The sequence below is a fragment of the Eubalaena glacialis genome, chromosome 4, assembly GCF_028564815.1.
Source record: "Eubalaena glacialis isolate mEubGla1 chromosome 4, mEubGla1.1.hap2.+ XY, whole genome shotgun sequence".
NCBI lineage: Eukaryota > Metazoa > Chordata > Mammalia > Artiodactyla > Balaenidae > Eubalaena > Eubalaena glacialis.
Window position 1 is genome coordinate 179265833 of NC_083719.1, and position 15181 is coordinate 179281013.

Genomic DNA, 15181 nt, shown 5'->3' on the forward strand with positions numbered 1-15181 from the left:
ATTATTCCAGTCAAAACCCAGTGGGATTTCCCTTGGAGCATGCAAAATAATTTTACAGATCATTTGGAATAACGAACAGGTAATGACAGCACAAACATTTTGGTCAAAAAAATCATAACCGGTAAGACTTATCCTAGTTGATATTACCATGCTGGGAATTAAAATAGGAATGGGAAGCCTGGCTAATTCCAATTAAAGGGGTCAGCAAATTTTCCCCTCAGAAAGTGACTTTAGGGGCTTCCCTGGTGGCTCAGAGGTTAAGAATCCGCCTGCCAGTGCAGGGGACACAGGTTGGAGCCCCGGTCCAGGAAGTCCCACATGCCACGGAGCAACTAAGCCCGTGCGCCACAACTACTGAAGCCTGCGCACCTAGAGCCTGTGCTCCGCAACAAAGAGTAGCCCCTGCTCACCGCAGCTAGAGAAAGCCCGCGTGCAGCAACGAAGACCCAATGCAGCCAAAAGTAAATAAATTTATTTAAAAAAAAAAAAAATTTCCCCCTGGTTCTCCTGGGGAGGAGGTGGGGAGAAAGGTGGGGCTGCTTGACAGCCCTGCCTGAGGTCTGACTTATATTTAAAAAAAAAAAAAAGTGACTTTAAAGCTGGACAAAAGTAGCACAGGCAACCATTTCAGAGCACTAGGAGTCTGAGAAGCATTAACACTGAAAAAACTGCTGAGCCTTGGGTAAGAAGAGTGGGAGTTTGTAGAGTTCTTACTTGGGGGTGCTTTCATCTCTCCTACCCCCAGCTCCCAGTTCTGATGTGAAAGCTCTCCCAGGGTGGGCAACCCATGAGGCCTGGCAGCTGAGGCTGATGGGGACTTAGTCATTTTGTACCAGTGGACGATGCCCGGGCCAGCAGCACTGTCAGTGGAGGTGAGGACCTCAGCCATGGGTGGGGAAAGCATATTACTGGCTGAGGGCTGTGCACATGCACAGAGGAAACGAGAAAGGGAGAAAGGGCCCAGCAGAAAGTAAAAGCCAGGGTGGGCTTGAAAATGGCCCAAACTTGGAATGCGTTCTTCTACACACACTGATCCACTGGCTGGAGAAAGAAGCCTTACTGGCTCAAGGTGTTTGAGTACAAACTCTCCCCAGTCACTGGAAGACTACTAAGTTATGAAGAAACACAACCCATTCCTAGAGAGCCAGGATTAAAACTAAAAATGAGAAAAAAACAAAAACAATAAACTGAGCAGAGACACCAAAGGCAGCACACACCCTGGGAAAACATTCCACAGATTCAGCCTAGATAATTTACTAAACAAACAAAAAGAACGCACAGGGGTGGAAGTCAGAATCCAGAGTGGCTAAAATAGCCTTCCACTAAACATTCATTACAAGACAAACAAAAAGGAGGAGAATGTGATACGAACTCAAGGGAAAAGACAGTTGGTTGAGCCTGTCTCTGTTCCCAGATGTTGGACTTAGCAGACAATCTTACAAGCAGCTATTACTACATATATGTTCAAAGCTATTGTAAATATGTTCAAAGAAATAATGGAAACCATCTTTAAGTAGAATAAATCAACAAATACAGAGTCTCAATAGAAGACAGAAATGATAAACTTCCCAAATTTGATGAAAAACATGACTCTACCAAGCCAAGAATCTGAACAAACACTAATGAGAATAAACACAAAGAGAGAGTTCACAAACTGCTAAAAGCCGAAGACAAACAGAAAATCTTGAAAGCAAGAAAGAGAAAATGAATCATCAAGTACAAACGAGCATCTATATAATTAGTAGCTAAACTTTCATCTGAAACAAGAGACCAGAAAGTAGTGGAATGACATATTCAAAAGGAAAAAGACTGTCAACAAAGAATTCTATGTCCAGCTAAACTATCTTTGAAAATGAAAGCTAAAGAAATACATTCCCAGAAAAACAAAGGCTGAGAGAATTTGTTGCTAGCAGACATGCCTTATAATAAATGGTAAAAGAAATCTTTCAATATATTCAATATCTTGCAATAACTTGTAATGGAAAAGAATCTGAAAAAGAATACACACACACACATATAACTGAATCACTTTGCTGTACACCTGAAACTAACACAACATTGTAAATTATACTTTGATTTTAAAAAATGGTTTTAAAAAAAAAGAAGTCTTTCAAGCTGAAAGGAAATGATAGGTGATAGTAAACTGAATCCATAAGGAGAAATAAAAAACATCAGAAATGGTAAATGCATGTATCAATATAAAAGACTCTATAAATATATTTTCCCTTATTTCTTCTTCTCCAACTTCTTTATACTAAGTCATAAGATTATATCAGGTATTAATTAGAAGACTGTATTGTTGGGTTTATAACATATATAGACATAACATATGTGACAATAACAGCACAAAGGAAGAAGAACAAATGGAGCTAAGCTGGAACAAAATTTCCATATTTTACCAGAATGTAGTTAGTATTATGAAGCATATGATGATAAATTAACATGCATACCGTAATCCTTGGAGCAACTACAAAGAAAATAACTTTAAAAATACAGTAAAAATTTGTACTTCCCTGGTGGCGCAGTGGTTAAGAATCCGCCTGCCAATGCAGGGGACACGGGTTCAAGCCCTGGTCCGGGAAGATTCCACATGCCGCGGAGCAACTAAGCCCTTGAGCCACAACTACTGAGGCCACGTGCCACAACTACTGAAGCCCACGCCCCTAGAGCCCGTGCTCTGCAACTAGAGAAGCCACCGCGATGAGAAGCCCGCGCACCGCAACGAAGAGTAGCCCCCACTCACCGCAACTAGAGAAAGCCCGCACGCAGCAATGAAGACCCAATGCAGCCAAAAATAAAAATTAAAAAAAAATCAAATGATCAACTTAATAGAAGAAGTATGAGATAAAATCTAGCTCACACATGCTAAAAACTCTCAATAAACTAGGAATAGAAGAGGATTTACTCAACCTGATAAAGGGCATCCACGAAAAATCTACAGCTAACACCAAACAATAGTGACAGACTAACTGCATAACCCTTAAGATCAAAAACAAGCTAAGGATATCTGCTCTAGACACTTCTATTCAACATTGTACTGGAGGATCTAGCCAGTGCAATAAGGCAAGAGAAGGAAATTAAAGGCACACAGAGGGGAAAGGAAGAAGTATTGAAGAATTATGGTTATTTATGAATGACATAATCCTGCATGTGAAAATCCTAAGGAATCAAACAAACAAACAAACAAAAAACCCTACTGGAATTACCAATATGAGTTCAGCAAGTACGCAGAACACAAGATTAACATTTAAAAAATATACATATAAAATTGTATTTCCATGTAATAGCAATAACACATCAAAAAATAAAATCAAGAAAACAATTCTATTCATAGTAGCATAAAAGGAATAAAATATTTAAGAATAAATTTAACAACAAAAAAAGCAAAAACTATACTCTGAAAACTACAAATCATTGCTAAGAGAAATTAAAGATGATCAAAATAAACAGAGAGACATCTCACCTTCATGGACTGAAAAACTAAATATTGTTAGGATACAATTCTCCCAAAACTGATCTATATATTCAACACAATCTCAATAAAAATCCCAGCAAGGCTTTTTGTAGTAACTGATGAGCTGATCCTGAAGTGTATATGGGAATGCAAAGTACCTAGAATAGCCAATGGAGCAAACAAGCTGGAGGACTAACACTACCTGATTTCAAAACTTGTAATACAAGACAGTGTGGTAGTGGCACAAACACAGACATACTAATCAACAGGAAAACACTGAGCATCAGAAACAAACCCTTAATTTTATGGTCAACTGATTTCCCACAAAGTTACCAAGACTATTCATGGGAGAAAGAATAGTCTGTTCATCAACTGGGGCTGGGTACGAAGGCTATCCATAGCAAAAAAAAACAACAAAAACTTAGGCCTGTACCTCAAACCATACACAGAAATCAACTCAATTATGACCCTAAATGTGAGAGCTTAAATATAAAACTTCTAGAAGAAAACATAAGAGAAAAACCTTCGTGACTTCAAACAGCTCTTAGATACAACACCAAAGGCACAATTCATAAAAGAAAAAATCAATAAACGGATTTCATCAAAATGAAACATTTTTGCATTTCAAAAGACATCACTGAGGGAAAAGAAAGGCAAACAGACTGGGAGAAGATGTTTGCAAGCTATATATCTGATCAGGGACACGTATCAAGAATATATAAAGAATTCTTACGACTCAGTGATGAGATAACAAACAACCGAATTAAAAATGGGCAAAAGATTTCAATAGATTTTCACCAAAGAAGATACGTGAATGGTGCATAAACATTTGAAAAGATGCTCAACATCATTATTTACTAGGAAAATGCAAAGTAAAACCACAAGATACCACTACACACCCACAAGGATGGCTATAATGTAAAGAACAGATAACACCAAGCGTTGACAAGGATATGGAGAAACTGGAACCTGTGAAAAGGTACAACTACTTCAGGCAACAGTTTGTCAATTCCTTAAAAAGTTAAACATAAACTTACCATATGACCCAGCAATGCCACTCCTAAGTATCTACCCAAGAGAAATGAAAACGTATGTCCACACAAGGACATGTATGTGAACGTTCACAGCAATGTTATTCATAATAGCAGAAAATGGAAAAAAACACAAATGCCCACCAATTGGTGTATGGATAAACAAAGTGTGGTATATCTGTACAATGGAACATGACTCAGGAATAAAACAAACTTTTTTTTTAAGACCTTAACTTTTATTAATGGTTTCTCCACATTTATTTTTAAAATATTTTTAAATTGAGATAGAAATTACTTAGAGTAAAATGTACATATCTAATCATAAATTTTGATAAGTTGAGTTTGATAGGTTTGGAAATATGCATATAAGGGTTAAATCTACAGCTTCAAAGCATAGGATATTTTCTTTTTTTGCTTTTCCATTATGGTTTATTACAGGATATTAAATATAGTTCCCTAAGTGTAGGACCTTGCTGCTAAATAGTGCTGCTATGAACATAGGGGTGCATGTATCTTTTTGAATTATAGTTTTGTCCAGATAAATGCCCAGGAGTGGGATTGCTGGATCATATGGCAACTCTATTTTTAGTTTTTTGAGGAAACTCCATACTATTCTCCACAGTGGCTGTACCAGTTTACATTCCCACCAGCAGCACAGGAGGATTCCCTTCTCTCCACACCCTCTCCAGCACTTGTTATTTGTAGTCTTTTTAATGATGGCCATTCTGACCGGTGTGAGGTGGTACCTCATTGTAGTTTTGATTTGCATTTCTCTAATAATTAGCAATGTAAAACAAACTTTTGATGTACAGACAACATGGATGAAAACCAAAAACACGCCACATAAAATAAGCCAGACACAAGATACTACATGTTGTATAAGTCCATTTATGTGAAATTCCGGAAATGGCAAATCTATAGAGACAGAGCAGACCAGTGGTTTCCTGGGGCTGGAGGAGGTAGCGAGAACAAACTGTAAATGGGTGAGATGTCATCTGGGGTGACAGAAACGTTCTAAAGCTGGTATAGAGTAATGATTGCACAACTCTATAAATTCACTAAAAAATCACTGAATTGTACTCTTACTGTGGGTGCATTTTACATATGTAAATTATATCTCCATAAAGCTGTTTAAAAAATTACAACAAAATGTTACTGGTCTAAGAATTATTAGAACTTTAAAAGAACCTGAACAGTACACCAACTATACCTCAATTTAACAAAATAAATAAAATAAAATAAAAACCAGAAAAATAAATTACAAAAGAAAAAGAAACTGAACATGTGACCCTAAAAAGACACCAGTGTGTCTTTAATATTAGTTTTTTTAAATATCACAGATCAGTGGGGAAGGGATGGACTGACAGTATACCAACTGGCTTAACGCTACTACTGGGGAGGGGAAGAAAGGGCTCCATCTCAAGCCCTACACAAAATAAATTCCAGATGACCTGAAGAGCTAAGAGGACAAACCACAAGAAAGATATAGGTGAACACCAAGCTGATTTCAGGCTGGGGTAAATACATAAAGAACACTTAAAAACCCAGTTAAAAAACACAACTGATTAGAAATGGGCAAATGAAGCAAACCATTCACAGAAGAAATCTAAATAGTAACACCTGAAAAAATGTTCAACCTTAATAAGCAAATATCTGCCCATTAAAATTCCCTTTTTAAAATCTTATGGAGGTGGCAAAAGCTATTTAAAAGCCTTGTAAGACACTCTTACCCCAGCTGAAGGGGGAGTGCAGGACAGCACCCTTCTGGATGCTAACTGTGGAAAACGAGCCCTGCTTTCGGACACTGCATCCCCGGGCTCCCTCTGAGTCACCCTTCCCGAGGAGGCCACCCAGGACAGACAGAGGAACAAGACTCTCATCAGAGCTTTGTCAACCAGCAAACATCCAAAAATCACCATAACATGGCATAATTAAATGATTTAGAGAACATACACAATAAATGCGACCATCTGTAACATTGCCAAAGAACAGATTACAAGGGGCCAACATGTATATGATTTCACGCTCACTACTTCATACCAATATTTTTTGGAGGGGAGAGCTGTTTGGGCGCCTGAAATGTGGCCCGTACGACTGAGGACATATGAGTGAGGACATTTACATTTTACTTAATTAAGTGAAAGTGGAAACAGTCACGTGTGGCTAGAGGCTACGGTACTGGACAGTGCAGCTCTAAAGCACCAACTTTCAGCCTTGCCCCCTGCCCGTGTGCCAATCTCCTGCCCCATTCGATGCCTGGCTGGAGCGGGAGAGGATCACTGTGCCTCCTGTGGGTAGAGGTCATACCACACAGCACTGTGGGCCTCGACAGCCAGGAAATGAACTCTTACCTCCTCCTCTTCTTCTGAGCCACTCTCTTCACTATCAGATCTTGGAGCTACTTCATACCTAAAAAAAAAAAAAAAAAAATCAGCATTTTAATATAAATCTCCCCAGAACCAGCATGATTCACTTTCCTTAGCAAATTGGCCTGTTTCCAAATGTAAGCAGGATCACCCCCAGCTGCCAGCTCCCCTGGAATGAGGCCGACCGTTGACTCAGGATCCTGGCTGCCTCCGGAACACGAAGCCCCACTCACCCCGGGTTCATTTCCAGCCAGGCCTCCAGCTGCCCTGCTTTGGGTGCGTCTGTGCCCGTGAGGATCTTCCCACTCTCCACGTGGATCACTTTCACCGGAAGGTCGCTCATTTGGCTGGTCTCATCCAGAGGCTGAAAAAGAGTCACACGTGTGACTTGAGGTTCCGTAGAGTCTATCCCTTGGGCGCCCCGCTAACCATGGCCAACTGGGGAAGTGTCCTCCCAACTCCACTCCCAGAAAATGGCACACCAATGTGACCAGTGGTTGTGGAGATGGGTTAACTGCATATTAACAATTCAGTAAAAAAATATATATAACCCATTGATGACAGTTGTTTCTTGGAAGTAACTGATATCCACGTTTTAATTTTCAAATAGGTAACATATAGTTCAAATTCAAGAGTATAGTGTGTGGACTCTCCCTCCCTATCCCCCTGCCCGACAGTTTCTCTTCACAGGCGCCCACCAGTATCATTTTCTCGTGTTCTCCCAGATCAATTCCACACATAAGGAACACGGACTTACGTACTCCTTCCTTTTTTACCCAAGTGACTACGCTATTCCCATTCTTCTGGCCCTTGAGTTATTCAATTTATATTGTATTTGTAGACTGCAACAAGGGTCCTCATTCTTTTCTGTTAAACAGCTAACTAGAATATTTGAAAAATAAAACTTCCTTGTAGCAACAAATACGGAATTCCTCGATTTCCTGAGATATCAACTTGGGATGAAGTTTACCCCTTCATCAGCTCCTTCAAATCTCCTGGTGAAAACCTTCAGGACGAGGATGAGGATGGAAACCTTTGTTTGCATCTACCGGGAACTTATACCTCCCACGCCTCCCTCCATCAACACTGACCCACAGCAGAGATTAGCCTCCATGCAGGTTAAAATCTCACCCTTAAAGTGGCCCGCCATGGAGGGGAACAGCAACCCCCGCCCCACGAATGAGCTCTGCAGGCTGTGCCTCAATCAGTGACTTGCACCCCTGAGTCCCTCCTGAGAGCCATTACGGTGCTGATGCCGGGCCCTCCCCACCCCCAGAATCCTGACAGAACTGCTCCGGGGTGAGGCTTGGGCCTCTCTGGTTTTCAAAAGCTCCGCAGCTGATTCTGATGTTCAGCCAAGGCTGTGAACCGCTGGGTGAGAACAAGGACAATCAGCTGCCATCATCAAGTGATGGTTCCTGTTACTAAACAGGATGAGCAGCTGCAGTGATTCCCCAACAGAATTCCCCGAGTCACGCTTTCCTGTGATGTGACTTCCCCCTTGAAAGCCACAAATGGCCGTGTGAAGGCTTTGCACTGTAGTAAAATGCCAGCCCACATTTCTCTTAAAAAATTCAACAACGGGCTTCCCTGGTGGCGCAGTGGTTGAGAATCTGCCTGCCAATGCAGGGACACGGGTTCGAGCCCTGGTCTGGGAAGATCCCACATGCTGCGGAGCGACTAGGCCCGTGAGCCACAATTGCTGAGCCTGCGCGTCTGGAGCCTCTGCTCCACAACAAGAGAGGCCGTGACAGTGAGAGGCCCGCGCACCGCGATGAAGAGTGGCCCCCGCTTGCCGCAACCAGAGAAAGCCCTCGCACAGAAATGAAGACCCAACACAGCCATAAATAAATAAATAAATAAAAATTTAAAAAAAAAAAAAATTCAACGTTTCAAATAAAATCATGTGAAATAAGAATATTATTTGAGTTAATCACTATAGTCATTCATTTCTGGGAATCAGGTCAAGAGGAAAAAGTGTGCCATCTGCTATGGACTGGACTGTGTCCCCTCCAAAATTCATATGCTCAAGCCCCAGCTCTCCAGTGTCACTGTATTTGGAGATGGGGCCCTTGGGGGGTAATTATGGTTAAATTAGGTCATATGGGTGGGGCCCTCAGGATGGCATTAGTGCCCCTGTAAGAAGAAACACCAGAGCTTGCTCTCTCTCCCCCCCATGTGAGGACACAGCCAGAAGGCAGCAGTCTACAAGCCGGGAAGAGAGTCCTCACCAGGAACCAACCTTGCTGCTCCTTGATCTCTGATTTCCAGCCTCCAGAACTATAAGAACATATATTTCTGCCGTTTAAGCCATGCAGGCTACCAAAAAAAAAACAAGAACAAAAAAAACAAAAGGGACTTCCCTGGAGGTCCAGTGGTTAAGACTCTGCACTTCCACTGCAGGGGGTGCGGGTTCAATCGCCAGTTGGGGAATTAAGATCCCGTGTGCCATGTGGTCAAAAAAAAAAAAAAGCCACACAGGCTATGGTGTTTTGTTATGGCAGCCCAGCTAAGAGAGCATCAAAAGGTGATGTACAAGGGGGCTCATTACAACAGTGTGTGGGATAGAAAGAAAGGAAACAATGGAAATAGCCACCCATAGGGGAGGGGATATATGGTGGTCCATCAGAGCTGCTCAGTGCGGGATCTAACAGCTACAGATGGGAAGCAACTTAGATAGCTATCAATCTGAACGATGAAAGAGATCCTAGTACATCAATACAATAAAATGAAAGAACTAATGGCTTGATATGGAAAGTGGTCCAAGATACCTGCTAAGCAGGAAAAGTCTTGCTATGCGTAGACTGACCCAAATGGTCCCAAAACAAAACAAAGAGAATATAAGCATAAAGGTTTCTGGAAAGATAGAGAGACATCAACTAGGGATCAACATGCATGCTTGTGAGAGAACAGGCACCATGGGGGCTTCTACTTTTCATGTTACCATTACATTTACGTTTCATGTTATCATTATCATTTTTTTCCTAGAAGTATTACATTTATAATTCAGAGAAGCAAGCACTAGCCACCTCTCTAATACGGTGGCATTAGAAAGAGTCAGGTAAGTGTACGTGAGCTAACTTGGAAAGACTAAGATACCAGGCGGGAAAAAGAAAACCACCTGGAGGCACAGGTACGGAAAAGGTCCCAGAGCAAACACACCGAAGGTTCCTCAGGTTTCTCTCTGGGAAGGGGGACTGAGGAGGGGTTGGAGGAGGTGGTAAAGGCCACACCTTGCATTTACACCTGTGCAGCCTTCTTTCACACTAGTGTGTTAACCGAGAGGAGGCGGACAGGAGTGTGTGGGGACAGCAACCTCTCTCTGCGTGGGCCTCACTGCACGGTTCTGACTTTTGGAACCAGGCTAGTATTTCACATACTAAATAAAGAAATGAGGAGTAAATAAATAAAACCAACAAGGGTTGGGGGGAGCCTCACTAACGGGGGCACAAGGGGAGAACTGATCTTCTGAATGCAGTATCTGGAGCATGTACTTTCAACTTCAGAGGAACACTGACCTCTAGCTAGGAGGTTTCTTTCCTTTTATTTTTTTATAAATTTATTTATTTTATTGATTTATTTTTGGCTGCGTTGGGTCTTCGTTGCTGCGTGCATGCCTTCTCTAGTTGCGGGGAGCAGGGGCTACTCTTCGTTGCAGTGTGCGGGCTTCTCACTGTAGTGGCTTCTCTTGTTGCGGAGCACGGGCTCTAGGTGCACGGGCTTCAGTAGTTGTGGCATGTAGCCTCAGCAGTTGTGGCTCGAGGGCTCTAGAGCGCAGGCTCAGTAGTTGTGGTGTACAGGCTTAGTTGCTCCGCAGCATGTGGGATCTTCCCGGACCAGGGCTCAAACCCGTGTCCCCTGCATTGGCAGGCAGATTCTTAACCACTGCGCCACCAGGGAAGCCCCTAACGAGGAGGTTTCTTTTGCAGAGGGGTACATGTTAGCCATTCTGAATGTACTTCCTGCACGGTCTAGGACTGAGGAAATGAGGGCCTATCTCGTGGCAGACGGGGGTCAGGTTTTGGGCTATTATAACGTGGACAGGGAAAAGGAGAGAAAGAACCCCGTGGTACTGGATTAGAATTGGAAGTATCAGTGTGACCTCAGTATTTTTAATATATATAACTAGTTAATATATATAACTAGTTAATATATACAACTAGCAAAGCGGATGTGTGTGCATACATGTTTCCTGGATCTGTCCACTGAGAGGGCCCAGAAGCAATGACAACTCAGTAGCAACGAACACATCTAGATCATGGTTTCCAAATATTCTTCTCTGATTAAAGGAATCAGGGCTCCTTGGAGAAATGACCGAGTCCGGGACTCGGCCAGAGAAAGCAGAAGATGAGCCTGGGCCATTTTTGCGTGCAAGGAAGTCAGAAACCCCTCAAAGAACGATGGGGACACATCAAAAGCAGGCAGGAGCCAATGTGAAGGGGCTCCTACTGGCCCAAAATGGAACAATTTGAGCATCAAAGTACATAATAATAGTACAGGATTAAACTAAGTAAATCCATTAAACTAAATAAGAATCCATGAGTCAGTACCAAGGGTTGCCAAACTATGAACAAGCCAAATAAAAAAGAAGGGAAGGCTTTTCCTTCCTGCAGAAAGTCAACTAATAAATGCAGAAGAAAAGACGGGGGAAAAAACATCACCATTTTGTAACCATTATGGCAAACACTGATACAGGCAAAGACAATGGATGCTGAAACAGCCGATGAAAGTTTGAGGAATCACGTTATCTTTACAGTCTGAGTATCTCCGCATAAGGTACTTAATCTTTACAGCTGGAGACACCTTGGCGGCCACCAAAGGCTCAAGGTCAGTATCACCAGTGGGGGAAGAAATCTACGCCACACACTCCTGATATGACGCACGGAGAAGGACCCGGCGTCACTTCGGGGTTTTCTGTTGCTGTGAAGGACACTGGAGGGTCAACTGTGAAACCTTAACAAGGGCTGTGAATTAGATCACAGTATTGCGTCAATGTTCATTTCCTGGTTTTGATCATTGTACGGTTGTGGAAAAGAACAGCCTTGCTTTTAGGATGTACGCACTGAAACACACATAGGGGTAAAAAGCCCTCACGTGTGCATCTGACCCTCAAATGGTTTAGGAAAAAATAATGACACGTGAAAAGTGGGAATCTGGGTGAAGAGTATGCAGGAACTCTCTGCACTGTTCTTACACCTCTCCTGTGAGCCTGAAACTTTAAAGTGAAACTGAGAAATAAATAACAGCACGTGCATAGAAAAAGCTCTGGAAGGAAACGCACCCAATAGTAAACAATATTCTCTCTGGGCGGTGGGAGCAAGGAAGGGTGGAGTGTGGCAGGGGACCTATGTGGGTTTTTACCATTGTCATATACTTTTATAATTTCAAAGGAACAAAAAAATTTTTTTAAGGATGAAATAGACCTAACCTCCGGGGCTGGGCTGGCATTTCCACAGAAGAAACCCCTGGTTCCTCACCTCGCCATCGGGTCCGATTGCAGGTGTCTGTCCTTCAGCGTTTTCTGCCTTCTGGAAGGAAAGAGAGACACAGTCACCCCCCGACCGGGGAGGCCGAGGCGCACGCGCACACACAGCCACTCCAGTCCCACCAAGGGGCGCACCTTCTTTTTCTTCTTCTTCTTCTTCTCCTTGGCGACCTGGGCGGCCTTGTGCTGCCGCACCAGCTCCGTGAGGTTAGCCACGTACTCGTCCGTCTGCTGCAGGAGGTAGGCCAGGCGCTTGTCCTTCTTCTGGTCGATGAGCTTGCGGTACCCTTCCTCGTCCTCGGCCTGCAGAAGCGTGCGGTTATGGCGCGTGCCCGTGACACGCTCGTCCACCAGCACCCAGGGCGGGTAAACCAGACTCAAGAAGCCCACGGGGCTGCTGTTAACCAGCAGCCGGACCCACATGTAGGGAGCGCTGAGCTCACACCCGGGGCTGCGCTCTATTCACACCTTTCACATAACTACTGACTCCCCTTCAGAACTTCCCCAGTTCCCACCCTGGGCCAGGCTCCTTGGGGACCTGCTGGACAGACATGGTCCTGCCAGGGGCCATTTAAAAGCTCTGTCCCCTATGTCCACAAACACACCCAAATCCCAACCTTTCTCTCCACCTTGTCCGAGCCACCGCTCTCCCGCAGACTGCCTGCCCCGGCTTTCTGAGAACACATCGGATCATGTCGCCCCCCCACCCACATCCCAGCTTACAGCCTCTCTCGGCTCCCCGTCATGGCCAGAATTAGATCCAAAGCCCTCCCCGTGGCCTGCAAGGCCCCGCATGGCTGCCTCCGGGACTCCAACCTCACTCTGCCCCACGCCACGCTGTTCCAGCGGCCGCTGGCTGAGCCTCACACACGGCTTCTTCCCGCCTCAGGCCTTTGCCCTCAGCTCCTCTTTGCTGGGAGGTGCTTCCCCTGATCTCCGCATTCGTGGGTCACACCCACCCTGCCTGTAACACCCAGTCAATCCCCACTCCCTGGCCCTGCTTTGTTCTCCTCAGTGCGCTTTTCACCACCCCAAACTATCTTGTCTGTCTCGCTTGGGCATCTCTCTCTCTAGGGCCAGCACAAGCCCCACCAGGGCAGGGACTCTCCTTCATACTAACGTGGCCCCATCCACTCAGCAGTGCCTGTCAATATCGGCCCGGTCAGAGAACCCTCCACGAATAATACATGGTCAGACGCAAAGGGTGGGGTGGGAGGTCGGGCTCACACCATCGGCGGCTCCTCCACCAGGAGGGGTGCCACCTCCACCTTCCAGAGAGCACAGAGCAGCCAGCTAACCAGCTGAGGTCACGCAGTCACCGATGGTCAGTGACCGGGCAAAGGTCTGGAGTCAGGTCTTTCAGACTCCCAAACCCAAGCCCTTTCTTTCTCTGTCCTGCCTCTAACTCTGAGCACCAAAATGCCCCGGCGTAACCCTGGGCGGTTGATCCGCCCCCATGCCTGCGACACCCAGCACCCGCGTGAAGGGACCCGGGTCATCATGGCCAACTGTACCATGAGCCTCCGCATTCTCTCCTTCTCGATTCTTTCATTCTCCTTCTTCTGTTCCCGCTCAGTGTTGGCGTGGTATGTGGCCACCGCCTTCGTGAGTTTCTGGATTTTGCCTGTGACCGACCTGTGATATTCTTTGAAATCCTTGGCGTGCTGAAGAATGCTGTTGAGGTATTCCTGCAGGACGCACACAGAAGAGCAGACTGACTATGGGACAGGAGTTGCCGTGGTGTCACCCCGAGTGAGACGAAACTTTAAAGGGGGCTTGGTGAAAACCAAGGGGACGCAACCAAAACGATACCGAGACACTGTCTGCCTACGAGGCCCAACATTCTCTGTGTGGACTGTGTGGTGAAAAGGGACCCCCCTCCCGCTCATGTGCAGCAGACGGGGCAAATGCCCTGGCTGAGACAACCTGGCAGTGTCTGCCACCCGCTGCAAAATGCACCTGCCCTCCCACCAAATCATTCACTGCTAGGGATTTATTTTAAGGAAAATAGCAGAGATTGGCCCAAAAACCCAAGGACAAGAATGCCTATCCCAGTGTTACTTTTAACACTGGAAAGCTGAGAGTACGCTGCGTGTCCCCAAACAGGGAAACAGTTTCATAAATCACTGGATGCTGGGCACACTGAGATGGACAACACATATGTTAAAATCATGCTTCAATAATACTTTAAACAGCTCAATGTGCATATATATATATTTTTAAAGGCAGCTGTTTAACTTTTGATTACTGTATGTATATAGACAAAAAAGGTCAGAATGATATACCAAGATATTAACAGTAGTTAACACTGAATATTGACTTCTCTGTTATTTTAAACTATGCCAGTAACAGACACTGTTTGGAGGCAAACTTTAGAAAATATAAATGAATGAACAAACAGAATCACCTCAAATCCTACTTGAGTAGAGATTTTGGTCTCCTTGACGGATCCTGTAACAACCTCAGTCAGATCACAGACTGAGGACCCTCCGTGGCTCCCACCTCACTCAGAGCACAAGCCCAAGTCATCCTCCCGGCCCACAGGGCCCTGCACGCTCTGCCCATCACCTCCCCATTCTCACCTCCTCCCACCCTCCCCCTCGCTCACCCCACTCTGACTATACTGGGTCACGGTTTTTCACAGAACACTGGGGCACACTCCCCTCTGTCTGCAAAGAGCCTCGTCCACACATCGGTGTAGCTCCTCCCTCGGGGCTCTGCTCAGACCTCACATCCTCAGGGAGACCGTCCCCGACTGACCGTCCTCTGTAAAGGGCTCCTCCATCACTCCCTATCCCCGCTTCACGTCTCCTTACACCCTATTAACTCCCAACGTGTTATACGT

General features: G+C 44.7%; 1 protein-coding gene across 9 annotated transcripts in view; it reads right to left on the reverse strand.

Annotated features, from left to right (window-relative positions):
- The window catches only part of SMARCA4 (SWI/SNF related, matrix associated, actin dependent regulator of chromatin, subfamily a, member 4), an 87125-nt gene that overhangs the window by 47967 nt on the left and 23977 nt on the right, over nucleotides 1-15181 (reverse strand). For 8 of the 9 annotated variants that reach the window (XM_061190462.1, XM_061190464.1, XM_061190467.1 and 5 more), the window contains exons 9-13: nucleotides 13851-14024; nucleotides 12472-12639; nucleotides 12329-12379; nucleotides 7085-7215; nucleotides 6837-6894 (exon numbers count right to left, since the gene is read on the reverse strand). In XM_061190462.1, coding sequence (XP_061046445.1) covers nucleotides 6837-6894; nucleotides 7085-7215; nucleotides 12329-12379; nucleotides 12472-12639; nucleotides 13851-14024 — 582 coding nt within the window. The remainder of the gene's footprint in view (nucleotides 1-6836; nucleotides 6895-7084; nucleotides 7216-12328; nucleotides 12380-12471; nucleotides 12640-13850; nucleotides 14025-15181) is intronic. The other variant, XM_061190465.1, reaches the window with a different exon arrangement.